The sequence below is a fragment of the Phascolarctos cinereus genome, unplaced genomic scaffold, assembly GCF_003287225.1.
Source record: "Phascolarctos cinereus isolate Bilbo 61053 unplaced genomic scaffold, phaCin_HiC Scaffold_1;HRSCAF=81, whole genome shotgun sequence".
Taxonomy (NCBI): Eukaryota; Metazoa; Chordata; class Mammalia; order Diprotodontia; family Phascolarctidae; genus Phascolarctos; species Phascolarctos cinereus.
In genome coordinates, this window is record NW_027555514.1 from 89,256,250 (window position 1) to 89,282,908 (window position 26,659).

Here is a 26,659-nt window from a genome sequence, read left to right on the forward strand (position 1 = left end):
GACAGGTATGGGTCTGCACTGGACCAGTCACTTTGCTGTAGTGGCTGCTTTGTAGTGGAGTCAGACTGTTCTGGTGCTGCAGGGCCATGCCACTCTACTGCTGAAGTGAGCCTCTCTGCTGCCAGGCTAATGCTGTGCTCTTCCACAAAAGGCATAGCCTTGGATTTTTTAACAGTTCCTCTGGTTCTGCTGCCTTGGCGAGACTCTTAAGGGTCTCTACTTCCCAGGCATCATGTGGCAGTGCAGAGAGTTACAGTCTTTCTTTTACTAGGCTCTAAAGTCTCCTTTGACCCACCTTCCTTGGTTCATGATGGAGTCCCCTCAGTAAAAGAACTCACCCTAGCTTATGGTGCTTAATCAGAATATTACCAAGTTTTCCTGTTGGTCATGAACAAATGAGGAGCTGGGAAACAAAGTAATGACTCAGTCTTTGCCTTGGATGAGTGTATTATCTCTGGGGACTGCTTTCTTAAGTGTTCTTCACATGCAAGTCACAAACGTTTTTGTCTTTCCCCCTTTCAATCAGCAAAACTGAGTTTGAAAGAAGCATTCCCCTGGTATTCCATTAATAAGTAAAAGGAGTTTTTTACTAATAGCCCATATTTACCCAAAACACCAAAATTTTTAAAAGCTTTTACTCTCTTTGCATTAATTTTTTTCATCTGTCTTAAGAATCATCAAATCAATCAACAAGTATTTATTAAGTACCTACTGTGTTGTCAAGCACTGGAGATACAAATGCAAAAGCTGAAACAATCTCACACTACAATATATTTCAATTATGAGTTACTACTGTTGTATCAAATCTAAATTCAGTCATATGTTTCAAGACTCTCTACTAAATGACTCTTCATTAGCTACCTGTTATTTCCTATTATACCAAGATCAATCTGCTCTACACAAGGCAAATGGTCTACCATCACATGTACACCTCTGGCTCAAAATCTGTTCCAATCCTTTCTGCCAAATTACAACCCTACTTTCAAATCCCCGCTTAAAGTTTACCTTTTTCATGAAGTTTCCTAAGACTTTGTCCACTTAGCTCCATTTATTCCATCATGCCAGAACAGTTCTTAAGTATTTCTTTCTGTACGATGTAAATGAATTTTATGTATGTTTATATTCCTATGATATGTTACAGGTTAGAACTGTGTTAGATGACTGTTCTATCACTTTCATTACTGCAAAGTCCTCAAGGGAAGGGACAGTGTCTACTATAGCCACTATAATTATGCATTAAGTTAATCAGATGTTCAATAACATTAATTAAAATTATGACTCTGGGGCAGCTAGGTAGCACAGTGTATAGAGTACCGTCCCTGAAGTCCGGAGGACCTGAGTTCAAATCCGGCCTCAGACCAAACACTTGACACTCACTAGCTGTGTGACCCTGGGAAAATCACTTAACTCCAATTGCCTAGGGGAGGGAAAAACTTATGACTCTGCTAGCTGTATGACTCTGAACAAATTACTTCACCTCTCTGGCTTCAGTTTCCTCAACAATAAAATAAGGAGGCTGAACTAGATAATCTAGGTAAAATCCTTTCCAGCTCCAAATCTATGATTTTATGACATACTGTCACATTGTGGAGTAAAGGAACAATATTATAAATAACACAAGGCATTTTCTAGTGAATAAAGTGAAAGTTCTAAGGGGAAAAGGCATATCTTTATGACCAATATTTAACCATTGATAGGCAACTTCATTTCTTTTGGAATACTACTGAAAAAAAATTTTAATGCTATATGCTTCAACCTCATGACACAAATTCTGTCTATTGCCTTTGTCACCTAGTTGGAAAGCATAGTTAAAATTAAGTGCTGAACAAAAGAATTATAGGATCTGACATGTAATTTTAGTATGGAGTGAACAACTCATATTATTTGTTATCTTTATTACCTCTGTTTAAATTAGGCAGCTATGAGAACAACCCCAGTAAACATTAAACATGAAATATGGCTAGAACTACTTATCTACTAATACACTTTCTTCCGACTCTCAACCTTTGACTGTCAGGACTTACTCATTTCACTTGACTATTACACTGACTTATTTTCTTATTATAATTTTTAAAAGAATTTCTACACTGAAAGAAATTTAGGAAATAAAAACACTGCAAGGACATGACTTACTCAAGAAGTTCAAATTAGGAACACAGGAACTAATAATTACAGTCTAGTTCTAATGTAAGCAAAAGCTTATAAAGCCATAAAAAAAATACACAAGTTCAAAAAGTCAATGATATTTAGAATATACATGGATATTATAGAAAACATAATTATTACTTTTACCTTTTAGTTACATGTTGTACAGGTATAATCCATCCAATTTAAAATGCAACTTTTCAGACAAAACAATAATAGAAATAAATGTTCCTTACTTACTGTAGGAGACAGTTTCCAAATACTAAAGTCCTTCTCATTTTGACTACATTTAATGTAACAGACAGTGAAGTGGATAGAGAGCTGGACTTGAGTCAGAAACATTCAAATTCTTCCTAAGGAGTATTTCTAGCTATATAGTGGAAATGAATTTTATATATATTTATATTTCCAAGATATGTGATAGGTTAGAACTGTGTTAGGTGATTGTTCTATTGTTCTGATTACTACAAATTCCTATGGGAAGGGTCAGTATCTACTATATCCACTACAATTATGAATTAAGATGATTGGGTACCCTTAGGCAAGTCCCTTAACTTCTACTAGCCATTTTTCTCATCTATAAAACAAGGATAATAGCACTCAAAAAAGTTCTTGTGATATATTTGTAAAATGCTTAAAGTACTATATAAACATTAGCTATCATTATTATTACATCACTCCCCCCCAAAAAATAATCACACTCTTTAATTATAAGGGTTGTGACTCCACTGATAATCAATATACTTAAAAAGTAAGTGATTACCTTTGTCAGGTAAAAACACTTCTTGACTAAATCAGTCAAGTAAGATAGATTATAAACAGGGCCTGTACAGCAATCAAATCAAATCAAAGCCCCTGTATAAGAGATGTGGTGATATCTTGAGAACTTTATATAAAAGAAAGAAGCTATCTCAGGAGAACCAGATATGGAGATTCTATGCGTGTGAATTCCAGAGGACAGAGCAGGCATGACATTCCAGCACATCTCTAAAGAGCAAAGGTAGGACTAAGCTATGGCAGATAATAGATCTGTCAAGGAGAGTCATCATACTAAAGGTGTGTCAGAACAGAAGATCTAGGATAAGAAAAATCCTCTGAAAAAGTTGGCTTTTTACTCAACTTCCCCTACCAGTACATATTTATTCACAGACACTGTAATAGAATCTGCTGTTTTGTTTCTCAAACATTTCCAGTAAAGTCAACCTCAAAAAGGCCAAGGCTTAACTAGAAATAGATATAAAGTTAGGTGGAGAGCCCAACATCTGCCTAACCATTTGGAATTTTCCTACCTAGAGTTCAGAATAATAGTGGCTGAACTTAGAACTTTCTACTTAAAATAAACTCCATAAACTAAAGAACAAGGAAATATGTGGATCTCAGGGGCAATTAAATCACCTCCTGGGCTTAAAACAAGCTAATTATTGTAACTAGGTAGTATATAAGTTTAACAGTCCTAATGATATGCAGCATTTATGTATGTAAACATTCTAATAACTTGTGCCTTTAAATTTCCTACTGAAACCAAAACACCTTACCCAAGTAGGTTTTACCTTATACAGAGGACGTCGAACATCAATGGGACAATTCTGAATAACTTCATCAACTACATCTGAAATGGACTCCATGAAATCTGGATTAGCAAACTAAAAAGGAACATAAGAAAGATTACACATTGCTTCAGAAAAGAGAAAAGAACAAAAAAATTTTCAAGGAAAGTACTGCACAATAATTTATATTAGGAAGCTGTAATGGATGAAACATCAAAGTAAGCCTAATTATATGTGAACAGCATAAATAAAAAGCTGTCTTCCTCAAAGGATAAAATGTGTGATTTTAGTAAAGAAATAAGAGAGACAGACCAACAATGAATAATGAATAAGTAATGAGTCACCTTAACAAGAGAAATTAAAACATGTAACTAACTTGAATGGTTAACATTTGTGGAATATTAATATTATGAAACAATCACTAAAACTGTGTCCAATGAAAGACCAGTGCAAAACTAGGCTAAGAGGCTAAGGATTTTTTTTCTTTTTAGAGCGAAGCATTTTTAAATAGAAAAGCATTAGTATTATCAAGACAGGCAGTGTGTAGCAAAGAATAGAGTGCCGGAAATGGAATCAAGAAGATTTAAGTTCAAAATATTATCTTAGAAATGTCGTAGCTTTCTATCCCTGGATAAGTCACAACCTCTCCCAGCCCCTGCTTCCTCATCTGTAAAATGCAAATCAATGAATCAACAAGCTTGAGCCATTTCCCAATTGATAAATGGTCAAGGAACATGAATAGGAAGTTTTCAGAGGAAGAAATCAAAGCCATCAATAGTATTATGAAAAAATTATCTAAAACACACATCCTAATTAGAGAAATGTACATTAAAACAACTATGAAGTACCTCCTCATGCCTATCAAATTGGTTAAGATGACAGGGAAGGAAAATGACAAACACTGGAGAGGATTCGAAAATACAGGTATGCTAATGCACCGTTATTGACGGAGCTGTGAACTGGTCCAACCATTCTGAAAAGCAATTTGGAACTACATAGAAAAAGCTATAAAACTATGCATACCTTTCGATCCAGTAATACCACTACTATATCTATAACCTAAAGAGATCAAAGACAAAGGAAAAGGACTCATATATACAAAAATATTTATAATAGCTCATTTTGACGGGTGGCAAAGAATTAGAAACTGAGAAGACACCCATCAACTGGGGAATGGCTGAACAAGTTATGGTATATGAATGTGATGGAATACTATTATGCTATAAGAAATACTATTATGCTATTATACTATTATGCTATAAGAAATGATGAAAATTATTTTTCCCTGAAAAATCAGGGAAGATTTATATGAATTGATGCAAAATGAAATAAGCAGAACTAAAAGAACAATCTATACAATAACAGCATTATTGTAAGGATAATCCACTATGTAAACTTAGTAACTATTTTCAATACAATAATCCACCACAATTCCAAAGAGACTCATGATAAAAAATGCTATATAGCTCCAGATAGAAAACTGATAGATTCAGAGTGCAAACTGAAACATTTTTTCTCTTTTTTTTCTTGTCCTCCAATACCCCTCCCCTGTTCCCAAACATAGCTAACGCAGAAATGTTTTGCATGACTTCATATATGTGATGGGTGTTGTATTTCCTGCCTTCTCAATGAGTGGGAGAGGAGATGGAGGGTGGGAGAGACTTTGGAACTGAAAATAAAAATTAATTTAAAAAATCAATCAACAAGCTTTATTAAATGCCTATTATATTTGAAGCACTGTGTTAGGTTTAGAGAACGGATCCTAGGGACACAAAGACAAAAACAAAAAACTGTACTCCAGGATACTAGCCTGGTTCCTGTTCTCTTCCCTCTTTACCCTCTGTTGGTGATTTTATCAGCTCTCATGATTTCAATTATCATCTTCAAGCAGATAACTCCCAAACCTACATATCCAACCTTTATCTTTTTCCTTATTTACATTCCTGAATATCCAATTGCCTTCTGAACATGTCCAACTAGATGCCTTATAAGTAGCTCAAACTCAATACATTCAAAACCAAATTTGTCATCTTTTCCCCTAAACCAAATCCTCCTCCAAACTTTCCTATTTCTGCCAACATTACTATTTTTCTAGTCAACCAGGCTCCAACCAAGAGTGATCTTCAACTCTTCTCTAAACCTCAAGACTCTATCATCATACTCACTACCAAGTCTTGCCAATCTCACCTCCCCACAGTGTTTCAAATCTCTCTACTCACATTATAACCAAACTAGGTTTTTCCTAAACTATTACAATAGTCGCCTAATTGGCCCCCAGCTTCCAATCTCTCCATAAACTAATCCATTTTCCACACAGCTGCCAAAATGATAGTCAGAGGATGTTACAACATGAAGAGACTAGCTTAAAGGTCATCTAGTCTAACCCCTTCATTTTACAGATGAGGAAACTGAAGCCCAGAGAGGTAAAGCAATTTGCTCAAGGTCACATAGGTAGTCAGTGACAGAGCTCGGATTCAAACTCAGGTCTCCCTCTAATTCCATGTTCTTTACACTATACCACAGATCTGATCATACCATTATCCTACTCAAGAAGCTTTAGTGGCTCCCCACTACTTCTGGATTAAATACAAACTCTTGTCATTTAAGGCCCTTCACAATCTGGCTCCAGACTATTTTTTCACATAGTATTCTCTAATAAGAATTCTATATTCTAGCTAAACTGGCCAGAACTGCTATTCTCTTTACACAACATTCCATCTTCAGCTTTCATGCCTTTACATAAGCTGTTTCCCCACGGCTGGAATGTTCTATCATGCCCTGGAGGAATTTCTGCTCTGCTGCCTTCTGTCCTGACTTGCAACTCACTCTCCTGAACCACTAGTTGAGGCAAACCTCATCCACGGTTCACTTCACATCTTACTCACTGGTTATCTCCTCCACAACCTTGCCTACTCACCTTACTACTGCATCTCTTTTCCTCTGCCTTTCCCCATACACTACCCTCTTATAGAAGCATGAACCAAAATCAAATTAACCTTGCCTTTGTTCTTAGATGGGGTATGTAAATCTAATCTCCAATAGTCCTACTCACCATCCTTATGTTTCTCAGAACCAAAGTGCTCCTCCCTGATTACAATTATCTTATGTGTGTAATCTCCCCTATTAGAATGTAAAGCTGCTTGAGAGCAGAGGCTGTCTCTTCTTTTTGGATTTATATTCCCACTGATTAAACAATTAGGGAATCCAGGAAGAACTTACCAGTCAGATATCTGAACAGGGGAAGAGTTCAGGACCGAACAAGGAATAGAGAGGATCACAAAAGGTAAAATGGACAATTTTGATTCTATAAAACATTAAAGTTTTTAAACAAACAAAACCAATGCCAACTCTCCTTCTAGTTAAAACTAGAAGAAAAACAAGTAAATGAGAAAAATCTTTGTAGCAAATTTCTGTGACAAAAGTCTCATTTCTAAGATATGTAGGGAACTGAGTCAAGTTTATAAAAGTCATAGATAAATGTTCAAAGTATATGATTAGGCACTCTACTCTTTAGTAATGCTGGCCTAATTGCAGTTCCTTGAACATATCACTACATCTCCCATCCCCATTGTACTTGGAAGTCCTCTATGCCTCAAATTCTCTACCCATCACCTTCACCTTCTAGCTTCCCTGAGGTCCCTCAAGATTCAACTCAAACCTTACTTTCTACAGAAGTCAGCCCAGCTTCTGGTATCTTGCCCTCTCAGAGTGTCTTCTATTCAGTCTGTATCTATCTTACATGTATCTAGTTATTTTCATGTAGTTTCCCCCATTAGAATCTTTGAAGGCAGGAATTGTTTTTTGCCTTTCTTTGTATCTAGCATACTAGACACAAAAACTAGCATAGTTTTTGGTATATGGTAAGCACTTAATAATTACTGATTAGCAGACTGACTTACTGGGAGGTCCAGGAAAGACCGCAAGCAGAATGTGGTGTTTTAGTTGAATCTTAAAAGAAACCAGTGATTCCAAGGGGCAGCTGTGAGGAGGGAAAGCATTCCAGGCATTGAGGACAACCCATGCCAAGGCACAGAAACAGGAAATGTAATGTCATACATGAGTAACAGCAAGAAAACTAGTTTAGATGGATTGTAGAGTACATCAAAATAATAATATATAATAAACTACAAAAGGTAGGATGAGGCCAGGTTTTCATAACCTGGCTCTAAGTGCCAAACAGAGGAATTTATATTTGATTCTGGAAGTAACAGGGAGCCACTGGCATTTGAGGAAGAGGGTGATGACATGATCACAACTTCGCTCCAGGAAAATTACTTTGTTGGTGACACCTGAACTGCCTATCTCACAAGGCTGTTAAGGATCACACAAAATAATCTATGTAAAAGCATTCTGTAAATCGTAAACTATGACACATGTGTAACATATTCTTTAAAAAACATAACATTTCTAGAGCCTTTTTTAGGTTTATTCAGCATGTTCTTCCCAGCAATTCTATAAGGTAAGTACTATTGTCCTTTTGCAGATGAAGAGACAAAGGCTCAGAATGGTAAAGTGACTTGCCTAAGAAAATACATTTAAGTGTTGGTCAGAACTTGAATGCAGATTTCCTGGTTCCTAGCCTGGTGTTCCCTTTACTATGGTAGTTGTGTGTGAGTTCTTAGAGATTTTTTTAATATGTAAGTATAACAAGCTATCACCAGATACCCAACTTTCTCCATTTGACACCTTTGTTGAAAACTTGTCTTTTCACAGTAGGTGGTGCTATTGCTCCAAAAAACACAATCTACAGCTCATACATACATACACACACACACACACACACACACACACACACACACACACACACACACACACACACACACACAAAATTTTCTTACCTCTGGATGAAAGAAAATTTCAGGTCCAAGGAACCTTTCATAACCAACATCTATAATGAATTTCTTCTGGTTGATTGCATTGATGCCTGTGTATTGTTTGATCCATTTACGTGAGTCTATATCATACTTGGCAAATTCTTTAACTATGTCAGGACAGATATAACAGTACTTCTCCTGCACAAAATATGAAGATCACCAGACATTAAGGACTAACTAAAATGTATTCTCTCAATCAAAAAATACAGCAGCATTATGCAGCAGCCAGACCTCTAACATGCAACCTGTCTATGACTCAAAAAAATAAAAATAAAAGGCTATATTTATTACCATCTATTGCATTTAAAGATATTCCTTACAGTAATTTACCCAGAGTATAGGAACAACTAACAGTCTGATGAATTCAACTAGCAAACTTTTTGATACTACAAAGTATCCTTTAATTTGTGACTTGATCCTACTGCTATTTGTAACCTAGTTATCTCAATTTTAGCTTAATGCCTTTGCCCATCTCAGAATTCTGCCAATATAATTTGATACTTCATTTCAAAGTACTGTTTTCAGCGATTCACCCTACTGTTGTTTCACTTTAGCTTCCCACACATCAAATGTTTAGATATCCTACTGTCATCGATTTTTCATGCAGCAGTAAGCATTTCTTCCATGGTGTAGACGGGCTGGAATCCAGTGCTTCGTTGTTAGTGGTCTTGTCTGTCCATTGTAGTTCACAGAGGGCACTGATCAAACTATAAGAGGTGTAACATCTCTAGAGCATGGGTATATCTGAACATCACTACACTCAGCTTGATGTGGATTATGATCACACACTGCCTTCCAAACTCTCTCAGTCTTCTGAAAGACATGCTGTCTTCTTGAGTATGTTTTTCAATTACTTGTCAATCAGTATCTTTGCAATTAGACAGCAAATTGCTTCAGTAACAGAATTCGGTGACAGGTTAAAACTCTACATTCTCATCAAAAGGAATTGGCCATAAACAGCGTTTCCTAGGAACAGGCTTACATAAGAATCTGATCATCTTCAGATTTAGAATTAGTCTACTGTCATCTGTAAGCTCTATAGAGAAGTAAGTATAGTGTTTACCATGGCTTCTTCAGTTACATAACAGAGCATGAGAAAAAGAAAATTTTGAGGAATCTTAGCCTACTGAATTTAAGACTTTTTAGAGCTTCCAAATTACCAACTAGTAAAATATAAGCATCCTGAAGGCAGGGACTATTTTCATGTTTACCTTTATATCTCCAGTGTCTGGATCAAGGTTGGTGTTTATTAAATGCCTGCTGATTGTACTGAACTGGATCCTAGTGAGTTTCTCATGACATCTCAACCACCAAAAGGCCAGGACAAAAATGGTACTATACTAAGATGGTGCTAAAAATTTTACAAAAGTTTATCAACTGCCTACAAACACATACATTTGTGAGGTATGTGGTAGTGGAGATTCTTTTTTTAGTACAAGTTAAACTAGATGATCATTGAAATCTTTTGCAACTCAAAATTGTGTGATTCTGATTTTTAGTTTGATGTGACTAGGACAGTTACATGAATAAATTTTGGTGATAGCAGTATTTTCCCTCTAAAATATGAAATCTGAAATCATGTTTTTAAACACTTATTATGTGGCGGGGGGGGGATGAAAATTGGCTTAATTTCCATTATTTTGCTTCAAAATTTCCCTAATTCCAATGTTGCATACACTATCAGTCATAATCAATATGTGTTACTTTTAAAGGTTTTTTTTCCCTTCTTTTCTTACAAGGGAAGACTCAGAAGGCATAAACAAAACTTTAACTAAAAAGCAAAACAAAATGTATGTGACACCACTCCAGATACACATCCTAAGAGTATTCCATATACCCAGATGCCCCTCCATCTCCCCCCACAAAAAAACCCTCCCAAACTCCAACTTTTATAGGCTCTATCAATTCATTCAAATCTGAACATGTTCCCATGGCTAAATTGATTTGTGAAACACAATATGAGGGCAGATGTGGGAGGTTCAAAATAAAACACAACGAAGCATAACTGCAGACTGTTTCCTTTAAGCTAGAATATTTTCTATAGCTTTCTTTTACCCTACTCCTCCAAGTTAAAAATTAAGGGAAATTAATATTTGATCCACATTTTAAAACAACTGTGAAAATGAAATTCAAATTAAGCTTTATGTAATTAATTTTCAAGAGTAAATATGGTGAATTTTCTGTTCAATTAAACCTGCTGAATGCAACTGATTTTGTGACTGAGAGGAACATGCTAAATAAACCATTGAGGATAAGGACTATCTCACTTTCCTATTTGTATCTCCAGCACCTAAATGCAATGCCTGCCACTTAACAGGAGCTAAAAAGTCAGTTAACAACAATTTATTAAGTAACTTTCTCTATGGCAAGCATTGTGGTAAGAGCTAAGGATATAAAGGCAAAAGACAGTCTCTGCCCTCAAGGTGTTCACAGTCTAATGAGGGGGACGACACGAAAACAACTATGTACAAATAAGATATATACTTGGAGATAATCAACAGAAGGGAGTGCTCTTAAGGGGAATCAGAAAAACGTTCCTGAATGTGGGATTTTAGCTGGGACTTGAAGAGGGGGAAGAAGGGGGAGGGGGGGTCCAGGCATGTGAGATAGCCAGTGAAAAAGCAGAGTCAAGAGATGGAGTGTCTAGTTCAGAGAATATTAAGGAGGCCAGTGTCACTAGACCTCAGGGTCTGAATGAGAGGGAAGAATATGGGGAAGGAGTGAAGTGTAAGATAAGTAAGTCATTTTTTAACCCTGTTTGCCTCAATTTCCTCATCTGTAAAATGGGCTGGAAAAGGAAATGGAAGGAATCAATTGGTATTCCTGGAACCCCAAGAAAAATTTCAAGTGCCCTATAGGGACCAAGAACAATTTTCATTCCTCTAAAGTTAAACCAAATTCTTACATAAGGGTTGAGAGAAGAGGAGCCTCTTAGTGAGAGAGGAAGAGGATGAATGCCCCACCCTGTAAGGGTCTAAGCCAATTTGAAACAATTAGTATCCAAATGAGCTCAGAGCAGGGGGTATCCCTAATGGGAGAGGAAGAGGGTAAAGATTCTCAAGAGAAAAAATGGTGACAATAAGAGAACATCGAATGGCCTTTGACACACTCAGATATCTTGTCCCAGATAAATTATGTCTTCTGATACTGAAAGATCACAGATTATAAAATTTAGAGCTGGAAGGGATATTAACAGGTCATCTAGTTCAATTGATTCATTGTACAGATAAGGAAATGAAGGCCTCAGAGAGATTAAGTGACTTTTAATTTTTTTCTTTGATTTTTTTTAATTTAAGTATTTATATTCTCTCCCTCTCACCTTTCTCCAACTGAGGAAAAACAAACAAGGCAAATAAAAGTAAAGCAAAACAAAATAAAATTATAACAGATATGCTGCAATGAAAATATCTTACAGCTCTTGGGAGCATTATGCAACAGTTTTTCAGAAGGGCTCTGCTGAGGTTTGGTTTTGGTTTTTTTGTTGTTTTTTTTCTTAAGTAACAAAGAAATAAGAAAAGAGAGGAATAATAATAATGGACAGTAGTGACACAACCAGCTACTGATCTGAGGGGCACAGAGAGCAAATGCCACTCCTGACTGCCCAAACTTATTGTGGACTTCTGGGCCAGCACTGAAACATATCTATCACTACATTTTCTACCTAGTAGCCAAAACTTTTCAGATTATGCAGCCAAAAATCACTCAAGAAAGCAGTCTCTTGCCTTTAGAGTGTGGGGGGGTGGGGAAAGTCTTTCCATCAACTCCCTCTTATTTGTCCCTTTCATCTGAGCTGCTTGATGCTGAGAGGACTCTACCCAAAGACCAAACCTCTAGGGATATTGATAACCTACATGAACTTATTACTCAATGATTACCAAACTTCCACCTGGTCATATTCTCCCCACCCTAGTGATTTGAATCCCCAGCTGTCACTATTCAAATTCATCCCTCATTGCCTGCTCTGTTATTACAATTCCTCACAAAGAGCCCCTTCTCCCCCTCCAGTGTCCTACTCAAAAGCTATCCACCCTTTTTCACTGTGCTCTCCAAAATGAGCATGCTCCATGGGTTTTATCTTAAATGGTTTTATCTTAAATCTTTACCTTTCCTACTCCTTATATCTTCAGGCTCACACTGGCTTCATCCTAATAACACAGTTTCTTTGGTGACCCTTAAAAGTACTGGCTGCTCCAGTACTTCCTCTCATTCCTCTCCAACTCACTGGCTGAGGTGGAGTTGGAATGTTCCTTGCTCCCTACTGCCACTTCCAGGCTCTCCTGACACCATCACTCAGTAATCTCTCATTTGAGGTTCACTGAATCCACAGCCATCACCCAATCAAAATTTTGGCAGCTGTTGTCTACTAACCCCCAGGATATTCCCACCCCACCCCCTTTTTTTTTTCCTCAATGAGTTCAGTGCCTGGCTCATAATCTTCCTCTCTTCCTTAACTCCTGCTCTCATACTAACAGATTTCAATATAGATATTAACAGTCCCTCAAACACCCTAACCTCTGAGTTCCTTAATTATTCATTTCCCATATCCTACTTTTCCACCCTACCTTAGATACACACAGAAATGATCTTGCCATCATCCACAAAAGCACTATTTCCATGTTTATGAACTCTGAAATTTCCTTATCTGATCACACACTTATCATTCTACCTTTCCTTCTGCCTTTCAGCATTAAACTGTTTTTTTTCCTCACCGTAACTTCAGTCTTGACCCCTCAGTTTTTTCTGGGGTCCTTACTGATTGCTTGTCGAACCAGTTAAATTCTATACACATGGTAGTCTTCTCTTGCGTCATGTGCCCCTTGTTCTGTGGCTAATCTTTCCCTGACAAGCCTCTGCCTTGGATTACTCCTACCATCTGCTCTCCTCACTTCCATTTGTGCTGTTGAATGAAGCTACAGAAAATCATGAAAGCCTCACTTACTGGTTCTGCTACTAGTCATGTTATGTAATCTTAACTGAGACCTCATTGAAGCAAAGCAGTCCTTTTACACCTCCCATTTTGACTTTTGGTCCCACTTACCACAGCAATTTTTACAAACTTTTTTATTCCTCCTCCAACCTCCAATCGAATTGGAGGGCTGACTTTACCTCTCCCTTAGACAAAACAGCCAACTTAAAAAGGAAAACAAAGGGGCTGCTAGGTGGCACAATGGACAAAGCACCAGCCCTGAAGTCAGGAGGACCTGAGTTCAAATTCGACCTCAGACCAAACACTTGACACTTACTAGTTGCGTGACCCTGGGCAAGTCACTTAACCCCAACTGCCTTGCCAAAAAAAAAAAAAAAAGGAAAACAAACTTGAAAAAGTCCAAAAGAAGTATACAGTTCCCCTAGCAAAAAAAGGAACTGAGCAGTTGGAGCTGGTTACTCAGGGTTTCTAGGCAAATAGGAAAACATTATGCTATGGACCAACAGCACACAAGGCTCTTAGACAAATTGTCTAAACTCATGCCACACAGTAAGAGAAGTAGTCTAGATCCACTCAACAATTTTTTTTAATAAGTTCCCTTAGTGTATTCTAGGCAAAATTTCCAGTCACCAGTAATCTATTTTTTAAATTCAATTTTTTGTTATTTTTATTTTCAAATTCTCTCCCACCTACTGAGAACTAGATAAACAAAACCCATTAAAAAAATAAGACCAAGCAAAACAAATTTCTCCATTAGCCATGTTCAAAATATACATATACTTATATGCATATATATACACTCTATCACATGTATACACATATGTGTATGCATGTGTGTGCATGCTTCAATCTGTACCCCAAGTCTATCACCCATCTGTAGGTGGATAGCATGTTTCATAAGGAGTCCTCTGGAACTGTGGTTAGTTACACTGTGTTTAGTTCCTAAATTTTTCATAGTTGTTTTTCTTTAAGAGTATTTTTGTTACTGTATAAACTGTTTTCCTGGTTCTGCTCACTTCACTTTGTATCAGTTTATAGTCTTCCCCGGTTTTTCTAAAACCATCCCCTTCATCATTTCTTATGCATAATAGTATTCCATCACATATATATACCATAACTTGTTCAGCCTTTTGTTCAGTTTCTAATTCTTTGCCACACAAAAAAGCCAGGTACCAATGTTCTAGAGATAAAACATCCATACTTTTTATATCAGCTTTCATATTCCTAGTGCATACAATAATAAATAGGCAATTCATACTTAAGAATTCAACAATGCAAAAGTTATGACTCGTAAAGGAAATACACTGGAAAGCTAATTATCCAATTGTAAAATTGTAAAATTCTTATAAATGCTAATTTTTCTTTAATACATCCCTGCTAGGCCATCCAAGGAGAATTTCTCCAGTGGCCACCGAAATATATTCCCCATAGTATAACACATCCTCTGGGCTCTCTCCCCAAGGGTGTCTGTTATTCCCAGGTTTTTTGGAGCAGTCTGTGGTTCTGTAACACAATAATTCATTGACCCCTCATCTGTGTGCATTCATTAGCAAAGTCAGTAGATGTAATTAGCAACAGAATTTACTAAAATGGCATAGTAAAAATAGTAGTTACAAAATATTCCCTCCATACAACTGGGCACACTGTTCCACTCATATACACACTGTCCATGGGAAAAGTAGCTACAGAGTACAAGGGCAGTGAAGCACAAATGCAGAAATAACTGTGCAAAAGCAATTCACGACTCCAGAACTGCAGGGCCTGGAACTCCTTTCTCTCTTCAGGGAATCCTGTCCACAGCCCAACTCTGGATCGCCAAGGCTGGCATTCTCTTAACTCCACAGCCAGCTCCCTTCTCTGCTGCCAAAGGATCCACTCCTGGCGACTGTTTCTTGTCTCTCATTCTTGTCTCCTGTCATTCATTTGTCTGTCTAGAGTGTGTGTTTCTGCTCCCCAGTGCATAAAGTCTCTCCTACTGGTCAAGTAGTTCCCCTTAAAAGCTACACAGCTAATGGAGGGAGAGAGAGAAGAAAGAAGGCTCCTCATACCACCCTGCCCTGCAGGGGGCTCCTCCACAAGTAGCTCCTTACATTCACTCCCCCAAAACTGCTGGATTCATCCAGAGCTTAGCTATTCAAAGTCCGTAGCTATTTTTGCTTGTCCAATGAGGTTGCTCCCTTTAATTATATCAAAGAAAGGTTGCACTTTATAAAGAAAATCTTCAGGTGTCAGCACACTGATGCCTCATTATCTCTATTAACTAATCTTTAGTTGCTGTGACTTCATAAACTTAGGAGGAATTAGGAAGGAGATTTAAACCTCTCCTGACACTCCTCTTCATGGAATGTGTCACACATCTGTATTCATCTGTATTCATCTGATTGTCTTTGCTTTCATTTTCTGTGCATTTCTTTTTAAAATCCAAGTTACTTGGTAAATTCTCTGTGCATCCACATCAGTTCCTTCAGACAACCACTGTTCCTCCACATCTCTGGAACTTCTTCTCTGTGACTTTACCATTTCATTCTTAATAATATCCCTTCTCTCTTGGTCTGGCTAACTCCATAAAATTTTAGTCACTAGATCCCACCTATGAACACTTTCAGACCTGCTCTCTTAAAATTCTGGGTTTATATCAAGACCATATTCAACTTTCTTCCTTTTTCTCTATCACAAATTCTAAAGAAAAATAATCAATTTCCACCCCCATCCCCAGGTTTCCATCATCTCCACACAAGCAGTCATGGAACTCTCCCATTCACATAAAATTTCAAGGAACACAGTTTGAGAAATTTAGGAAATGTTAGATTATATTTACCCTTCTTCACTTATTACATTCCCAGTGCTATCCCATGCTTTTTTTACCCACGGATAACCCACTTTTGCTAAGGGTTATCAACAGCTGTTAATACCAATTCACAGCTAGGGATTGATTGTTGTAATAACCACCTATGTCTGAATAATTTCCTTTTTGGATTTTTTTTGAGAAGCCAAGACAAAAGAAATAAAAATAAAAGACTAGGGTACGCCAGTGTCTAAACTCCTTTCATAGCTTGAGTTTCTTTTATTGGGCCCAACCACTGCTCCTCCACCTTTGTTATAAGTACTAAAAGTCTTTAAAGGACTTCCTGTATTTTTAAATAAGAGAAATTGGGAACTGGACAAATTTGTTCTTTAACACTATTTTTACCTTTTCTTAAACTGCCTAAAAAGATGACACCTTTAAAAAGTTAACTTCTTCGAGGCAGCTAGGTGGCTCAGTGGAGAGAGCGCTGGCCCTGGAGTCAGGAAGACCCAAGTTCAAATCTGGCCTCACATACATAACACTCACTAGTTGTGTGACTCTTAACCCCAACTGCTTCACAAAAAAAAAAAAAGTTAACTTCTCAAATTTAACAATATAGAAGATTATCACACGCTGGAATGCCAGCCTTCCAGTTAACTAGGTATTTTGTTTAACTGAGAGTTGACCAAAATAACTCTTTGCTTCAAAACCTGATTATGAAAAGACTTTCTATAATGTCTTAGGTCCATATTCCTGACTTAAGTACTTAAAGTACTATGAACAGAATTAATTCTTGTTTTTAATCTTACAATGAATGCCAACATTGATTATTTTTGTAGAAGACTGGAAATGCAGCAGATATGCAACATGGTGGAATATGTACTGACTCCAGAACTATCCTGAAAGTAACAATACACTAAATCCATGATGTTAGCTTTTTTTTTAATTTGCCTCTTTCCAAAAAAAGTAAAGTGCTGAAAAAAATCCCAGTAAATTGAAGGTCATTACTTCATTAGGACTCATGTAGGTTATGTTCCAATATGTGTATTCTTATGCATATTAATGATAAAAATGTCCTGCTTCAGACTTACAATACTAATTTTAGATTCTAAATTTGATTATTATTTAACACTCCAAAAGAATTCTTCTTAACTTCACTTTAACCTTGAGAGGCAGCATGATATAGTATAGAAAGCTAGCCTTCATGGCAAGAAGACCTGAATTCAAGTCCTGTCTCTTAAACTATCAAGTCTGTGATTCTCAGAAAATCACTTGAGCTCTCTTTAACTCTTTTACCTCTCTTTAAAGCTTTAACCTTTAAGTGTACTTCAGTCAGGTGATAAGTTCAGTGCATTTACATATTATTTTCAGGAGATTCTTCCCCTCCCCACTCTAGTTACTATCCCCATTAATCTTCCCTTACAACGTTGACAACATTTGTTGAGCATACTTGCTTCCCCCACCCATTTCTCTCTTAGGACTAAGGGGCAATGGGGGACAGGGAAGACAGACAGACAAGGATAAAGCTTAGGATTCACAACTCAGACACAGTTTAGAGAAGTTTAAGGCTACTAACTGTCCTATTTCTACTTCACAGAGGCTACTAATAGTATTATTTCTGCTTCACAGTGATTTAAACAATTTTTTGTGGTATAGCCTGGAACCCTAATCATCATTTAAAAATTGTTTCTATGGGAAAATACATTCTAAATTCCAAACAATGGACTGAGAAATAAACTTTTGGAATATAAGCCACTCCTATATTTACTAATATATACATATAAATATATATACACACACACATATGTATATATGTATATATATATATATGAGAGGCATTATTTAAAAGGAAAAATTATAAGCCCCCCAAAAACCCAAAACCCATCTTTCTCATCCCCAAACTAACCAATTTTACATTAATTTTACCTTAATGGCTTTTGCTGTCTCCAGTGATTGCTCAGGAGGAATTCCCACCTCCCTCTCCCTTAGGAGCTGTTGAATGAAATATGTAATATCTCTACCTGCAATAGGGATGTGTTTGATGCAGCTTCCAATTACATAACCTTCTGCCTACAAGGAAAGAAAAAGAGCTTGGTAAGAAAAAGTCCTTTTAAAGTTCTTCAACTCAGTATATACTTTTAGTTTACTTAGTCATCAATCATTTGCTAAATTCCCACTGTGTGCAAAGCACTATACTGGGTGACTATAAAAATTGCTTTAAAACTTAAACCTCAATAACCTGAGAAACTATAAACAATAATTTCACTATGGGTACTTAAGCAAAAACTATGTGGGAAATTCCATTACTTACAAGATATGATATCCAGAAAATACAAGTTTTCTGTTCACTAAAAGAAAAACTATTCTATTTATAAAATGTTAATTCAACTGATTACACATCTACTATTGACTATACCTCTAAAAAATGTGGCTTGATGCAGTTGAGAAGCCATTGGATTTAGGAAAAAACCTAGGTTCAAGTCCTAATTAAAATTCTTACAACTGACTCTACTTCTCTGAAACTCAGTTTCTTCTTGTTATAAAAATGGCATAGTAATACTTATATTACCTAGTTCACAAGGTTGTTTCAGGAATCAAATGAGATATGGTATGCATAAAGCTTTGTAAACTACAAATTACTATATAAATGTGAACAGTTGTTGTTAATAATAACAAAACTGATTATTGTTATCATTCAAAAATAAACAACCCCAAACACTAAAGAACAATATGTTTTCTATTTAAAGCAATATAACTCAATACTACCTTTGTCTTTTTTTTTTCAATAGTGTCTGACTCTTCATGACATCATTTGGGGTTTTCTTGGCAAAGATACCAGAGTGGTTTGCCATTTCCTTCTCCAGCTCATTTTACAGATGAGGAAACTGAGGCAAACAGGATAAAGTGACTTTCCCAGAGTCACATAGCTAGTAAGTGTCTGATGCCACATTTGAACTCAGGTCCTCCTGAGTCCAGGCCCAGCACTCTTTCTACTGCGCCCTCTCACTGCCTAATGTTACCTTAACCAAAAGCTGACTGGTCTCATATGTAAACAGATTCTCTCCTTCTGCCACTACATTGTGCCATCCATATAGGGGAACTATTATCTATAAAGCATGAGAAAACAGGAAATACCAAACATCACGATGCATCAATAAAAATTCCTCAATTTTTGACCACTACTGCTCAAAGGAATCCTAGCAGTAGACAGTGCTGACTCCAGAAGAACACTAGCACTAGCAGTAATACAAAACGAATCCCAGAAAACTCAGAAAATGGAAAGGTATCTCTCTAATCAGCCTTCAGGATAAATAATCTGAGGTGGAGAACTATTTAAATCAACTCCACATCACTCTAAACCAGACGAACTTAACTTGGGATCCACCAACAATAGGTATCAGGAAGAATCTACGAATTTGGATTGGAAAAAACACATCTTTATTGTCACTAACTTCTGATTTCCTTTGCAATGCTGTGTATTTTAGTTTATACATTTAAAAACATTATTCTAGGGGGCAAAGCCAAGATGGCAGAGTATAGGCCAGGACCCAGCTGAACTCTCCCAATATTCCCCTCCAAACAACTTTAATATAATGCCTAAAATCAAATGTTGGGTAGCAAAGCCAACAAAAGGTCAGAAGGAGACATTTATCCAGCCTAAGACAATTTAGGAGGTCCATAGAAGAGGTAGGTACAGGCCTGGAGTGCAGCAGGAGCATCGGTAGTGGCCACCATAGCAGCATCAGTAGCAGCTTCAGGAACTCTCAGACCAGAGTAGATAAAGGGGTTGGACAACTAGTCAGAAAAAGATTAAAGAGGACCCTTTGCTGGCAGTGGATGCAGCTGGTGCTGACTGCCAACTCTATTGGCCATAAGCAGTTCTGGGTCTCAGTTGCAGGTGGAGAGGAACACTAAAACTTGCAGCTACAGGGGAGCAGGGTAAAGACCAGGGTACAGACCTGAAGTGCAGTGATGACATCTCTTCGCGGATCACATCACCTTGGAAGCACTGAAAACTTGCAGACCCCAGAACTAACTCTGAAAACAGCAGCATGAAAAAGCCTGAAGCTTAACACAGTGCTTCCCCACCCCCAGGGTGAACACAGCCCAACTTTAACATAAAGTTCAAAGTCAAGAAACAGGCTAAGAAAATGAACAAACAGCAAAAAAAGAACTTGACCATAAAAAATTACTAACGTGGCAGGGAAGATCAAGACATAAACTTAGAAGACAACAATGTGACAACACCTACAAGCAAACTCTCATAGCAAAAAGCTAATCGGACCCAAGCCCAAGAATTCCTGGAAGAGTTAAAGAAAGTAATAAGAGTGAGAGAAGAAAAATTGGAAAAAGAAATTAAGGTGATGTAAGAAAATTATTAAAAGAGAATTAAGAGCTTAGTAAAAGAGGCACACAAAAAGAAAATACTGAAGAAAATAATTCATTAAAAAAACAGAATTGGTCAAATAGTAAAAGAGGCACAAAAATTTACTGAAGAAAAGAACTTCTTAAAAATTAGAATTGGCCAAATGGAAAAAGAGGTACAAAAGCTCACTAAAGAAAATAATTTCTTAAAAATTAGAATTGGCCAAATAGAAGCCAATGATTCCACAAGACTTCAGAAAACAATAAAACAAAGTAAAAGAATGAAAAAATTGAAGATAAATGTGAACTACCTCATTGGAAAAACAACAGACCTGGAATATTGATTGAGGAGTAATAAATTAAGAATTACTAAACTAGCTGAAAACCATGATCAAAAAAAGAGCCTAGATATCATATATTTCAAGAAATTATGAAGGAAAACTGACCCTGTATTTTAAATCCAGAGGGTAAAATAGAAATTGAAAGAATCTGCCAATCAGTTCCTAAAAGACACCCCAAAATGAAAATTCATAGGAATATTACAGCCAGATTCCAAAGCTCCCGGGTCAAGGAGAAAATACTGCAAACATCTAGACAGAAACAATTCAAATATCATGGAGCCACAGTCAGGATCATACAAGATATAGCAGCTCCTACATAAAAGGAGCAGAAGGATTCTGAAAGGCAAAGGAGCTAAGATTATAAGAATAGTCTATCTCACAAAGCTGAATATAATCCTTCAGGAGAAAAATGGATATTTAATGAAATAGAGAAATTTCAAAGGTTCTTGATGAAAAGATCATAGCTGAGTAAAAAATCTGACATTCAAATAGAAGGCTCAAGAGAAGAATAAAAAGGTAAATATGAAAGAGTAATTATAAAGGACTCAATAAACTATTAACATTCCTATATGGGAAGATGACGCACATAACTTCTAAGAACTTTAATATTATTAGGAGTTAGAAGAAGTCTACATAGAGGGCACAGGTGTGAGTTGATTATGTTGGGATGACCTCAAAAAAATACAGGGGTGAGAAAGAGGGATGCACTGGAAGAAGGGGGAAGGGAAAGATAGAACGGGAAATTTTTTTCATATAAAAGAGGCACAAAAGGAAGAGCTTTCATTGTGAAGAAGAAAATGGATGGGGGGAATGGGCAAGCAATGTTTGAATCACTCTCATTAAAATTGGTTTACAGAGGGAAGAATATACACACAGATACATACACACATATGTATACATTTATATTTATATATTTGCACACACCAAGTTGGCTACAGAAATCTATCTTACCCAATAGAGAAATAGGAGGGGAAGGGGATAAGCGATATGAAATGGGCTGGAGGGGTACAGGGAGGTAGAGCTGAGGATGATAAAAGAGAGGGTGGATTGAAGGAGACAGTGGTCAGAAGCAAAAAAGACTACTGAAGAGGGACAGGACAAAAAGCGAGATGGAGGGAAATACAGTTAGTAATCATAACTGTGAGAGTGAATGGGGTGAGCTAACTCATAAAATAGCAGATAGCTGAATGGATTTAGAAACTAGAATCCAACAATATGTTATGTACAAGAGACACACGTGAAACACAAAGACACACAAAGAGTTAAAATAAAGAGCTGAAGGAGACTCTACTATGCTTCAGCTGAAGTTACAAAAAGGGAACAGGTAGCAATCATGATCTCAGACAAAACAAAAGCAAAAATAAATCTAACTAAAAGAGATAATCAAGGACACTACATTTTGCCAAAAGGTACCATAGACAATGAAGTAATATAAAAAAATTGTACAGCAAGTTTCTCTAACAAAGGCTTTATTTCTCAAATATATAGGTAACTGAGTCAAATTTGTAAAAATAAAAGCCATTTCCCAATTGATATATGAACAAATGATATGAAAAAGCAGTTTTCAGAAGAAGAAATCAAAGTTATCTGCAGACATATAAAAAATTCTCTAAATTACTATTAATTAGAAAAAGTAAAACTACTCTGAGGTACCACCTCACATGTATCAGAAATGACAAATGCTGAGGAGATGAAGGAAAATAGTTCCATTAATGAACTGATGGTGGAGTAATGAACTGGTCCAACCATTCTGGAGAACAATCTGGAACTATACCCAAAAGGCTATAAAATTGTACATATTCTTTAATCCAGGAATAGTACTATTAGGTCAAAACCCCAAAGAGATCAAAGAAAAAGGAAAAGGACCTATATGTACAAAAATATTTATAGCAGCTCTTTTTGTGATGGCAAAGAATTGGAAATTGAGGGGACGCTCATCAATTGGGAATGGGCTGAACAAGTTGTGCCACATGACTGTGATGGAATACTATTGTGCTAAGAAATGATAAAGAGGGATAGTTTCAGAAAAACACAGCAAGACTTATGTGAACTTATATAAAGAGACATGAGAAGAACTGGGAAATTACAGTGCACAATAAGAGCAATGTTGTAATGATGATCAACTGTGAAAGACTTGGCTACTCTGATCAATACAATAATCCAAGACCATTCCAAAGGACTCATGATGAAAAATGCTATCCTTCTCCAGAGAGAACTGATGAATTCTGAATGCAAACTGAAGTATAATTTTCTCACTTTCTTAATTTGTTTGCTTTGTTTGTGATGTGGTTAATATGGAAATACATTTTGCATGATTTCACAGGTATTGATAAATAATTTGCCTTCTCAGTGGGTGGGGAAGGGATGAGAGGGAGGGAGAGAATATGGAACTCCAAATTTAGAAAGAAAAAAATGTTAAAAATAAATGATAAATTTTAAAATTAAAAACAAAACAAAACAAAAACACTTTATTTGGGGAAGGGGTCTATAGCCCTCACCACACTGCCACAGAGGTTCACGACACAGAAAAGGTAAAGAACCTCTCCACTAGACACTATGAAGACTTGCCACTATCAGGTAAATACTAAATGTAAATGACAACAAACTGTTAAAGGATCCAAAATGTTGGCAACTTTCTAATCTTAAAATTGTTAGTTGTAATGTCTATACTTTAACACATTAACAAATATATACTTCATAAGTACCAATATTAATACTTATTTATATAAGTATTAAATACCACAGTGACCACAGAACAAAATAAACATTAAAAAGATTTTTAATTAGTATAATTTTTTAGATTTCAGAGCTTGGGAGAAAAAAAAGTGCTATAACACATTAGATAAAATTCACATTCTTTGAAAAAAAGGTGAATTTTTCACTGCTTATAAGGAAACCAGGGAAAGGAGAGGAGGCCCAAGTGTCCAACACCAGCACCTGCCCCTCTTTTGGCTTCAAGAATTTTTTGTGAGAAACAAAGGTCAAGAAATCAGAAAAACAGCCCAAATCTTGAATTGGCAGAAAGAAAAAAAAAAGCTACATTTGGTCACAACCACGTGGTATTAATAAAGGTCTATAAAAAGGTCTGAGAGGATTTTTGACAGATTTTGAAATTTTCACATCCCATGTCTACCTCCTTAAAGGGATAGATGGCAAAAATCAAAGCAAATCTAACAATTTTATAATACCCACCTTGGACTAATTACACAACCTTGAGTCCTTAAACCAACCTTTAGGGATCCCTGTTCTAGTATTTAGGGAAAAAATATTTATCAAAACCACTAGTGATTTTATGTACAGTGCTCTATAGCTAGCAAAATTTTTAGTTCTCTTTTATGCTGCTCTCTGTATCTTAAGATATTTGGATAAACTGAAAGAAACAATATTTATATGAAGCAAACATGTTTAAAACTTCTCTATTTTTTGAGCAGACAAAAAAAAAAAGAAAAACATCATAAACTGATCAAAACCTACTTTTGCTCCCAAATCTTTATTCAGAGTGGATACCTTAATACTTTGAAATGACATGTGAAACAATAGTTTTCCTTAGTGAAAACACTAGGAGTTCAAGGTTTGGGACCTAAATATCCTAAACCACCATTTACCACCAAAAAACTGCCAAGATGACAGAGCATCATCCTCTCTTCATCACAAACCAGTTTTTTTTTCTTTTTTGCATAGGGAGAGCAAAGGGGATGACAGGGTAGTAGACAGGTGGGCCACAGAAGAAGACTGGGTCTGGTGATATTCACATTTAATTTCATTGGTTTAGGACACTACCAGCACTGAAACTCCTTCAAACAAAGCAGATCAAAAATTCCTATGCAACTTAAAGTCTCTTAAGATTGCTAACTGGAATCACTGAAAGGCTGTGACTTGCCCAAGGTCACAAAACTAATGTGAGTCACAGGCTATACTTGAACTTAGGTCTTCCTGACTCCAAAGCTAGCTGTCTAACCACTACACCATGCTGCCTCCCTGTTAGAGTAATAGTATTTTAGGATTAAAGGAGTGGGAAAAAAGTAATGAACTAGTATCTAAGGAGTGTCCATCAATTAGGGAATGGATGAACAAATTCCACACAAGAATGTAATTACTAACCTGTATGAAATCACAAAAGAGATCATTTTGGAGAATCCTGGATAGCATGTACTGACAAATAAAGTGAAAAGAACTAGGAGAACAATAAGTACAAGAACAACAACATTTTAAAGGAAAAAAAACTGAAAGATCTTAAGAACTTTGCCCAATACAAAAATCATCCAGGTCTCTAGAAGATCTACAATTAAACATATTATCCTTCTTATGACAAAACAGTGATAGACTGACGGTACAGGAAAAGAGACATACATTTTAGGACACGGCTACTCTAGATTCATTTTTCTTAACTATGCTTATGAATTACAATGGTTTAGGTTTTTCTTTTTTCTCACTTGAAGGGAGAGAAGAACAGAAAGAAGCTCATAAAGAAACACACAGATAACCAAGGTCAGGTTTTAAAGTAATATGTACTTTTTTTAAAATACGCAAGTGGTATGAAATGTAAATTCAAAATTTTATATACCATCTTCTTTTGGTGTTCTGTTGTCTATGTGAAAATGCTCTTTCTTTGGTGTTTGAGTTCAGAATTTTTTTAAAGAGTGCTATTATAAATTTTTAAAGAAAGATATCTAAAAAAATTTCTTTCATTTTAAGGAAAATTTAGTGGGTTTTTTCCCAAAATTCTCCTCCTACCCAATCAAAGAGCCTACTTACCAAGAAACTAAATATTAGAATAATATACCTACCACTGGGATGACATGGGTTACTCCATCCCCACTGTCAATGACTATTCCTGTCAAGGTGCGTTCACCAACTTGACGAGATGTCCAAGATGCTGCTAAAGCTAACACTGCCTAAAATGATGAAAGGAAAATTAGCAGATTATGAGGAGGGAGGAAAAAACATATTTATCTTGCTTATTCCCAAGATTAATCAACAAGTAGTTTCTCCTGTAATAGCAATGCTATCAAAGTCTCTTTCCTTTCCTTGCCCCTCTATTCTTCAGAATTTCAGTTCAAATTTAGTCAATCACATTCTGATCAACTGCATAACAATGTTAAGTCTATCATGGATCCAGCTTTCAATAAACTGTTACAAGCTTAAGAATTCTATAATTTGTACAACATCCTTCACCACATTCTTTTACAAGATAAAATTCACACACCAAAATATCCAAGAGGCAACAGAGAGAAAAATCTTTTCCTTTTGCTTTACTACAGAATGAGAGGACATCAAGTGTCATTTAGTCTAATGCCCTAAATTTGAATCAGTATATCTAAAATACATCCAAAAATATATACAAATTAGGAAAATGGACTAGAAGACCCCCCAAAATAAACATGGGTTTCCTAGGTTCTAGGATCTCCGGGAAATAACAAAAGAAAAAAATAGAAGCTATAGAGGGTAAACCAACATGGAAAAAAAAATTTTATCAGCATTTTACAGCTCTTGTGGTGGTACTGTTTCGGGGGGGCAGAAGGGGGGGCAGAGAAGGAAGGAGTACCTTTGTCTTGGTGCACATAAATACATACTATACTTCACAGCACTCTCCAAGATAAAGTTGGACAAAGAAAGACACAATGCCATCAAAAGGCACATCAGCAAAATGAAATGTTCCAATAAGTATAGTTTAT

General features: G+C 36.3%; 1 protein-coding gene across 4 annotated transcripts in view; it reads right to left on the reverse strand.

Annotated features, from left to right (window-relative positions):
- Positions 1-26,659, reverse strand: part of ACTR3B (actin related protein 3B) — a 103,176-nt gene that overhangs the window by 31,645 nt on the left and 44,872 nt on the right. For 3 of the 4 annotated variants that reach the window (XM_021009618.2, XM_021009616.2, XM_021009619.2), the window contains 4 exons: positions 25,772-25,879; positions 18,205-18,348; positions 8,531-8,704; positions 3,696-3,788 (listed from right to left, as the gene is read on the reverse strand). In XM_021009618.2, coding sequence (XP_020865277.1) covers positions 3,696-3,788; positions 8,531-8,704; positions 18,205-18,348; positions 25,772-25,879 — 519 coding nt within the window. The remainder of the gene's footprint in view (positions 1-3,695; positions 3,789-8,530; positions 8,705-18,204; positions 18,349-25,771; positions 25,880-26,659) is intronic. The other variant, XM_021009617.2, reaches the window with a different exon arrangement.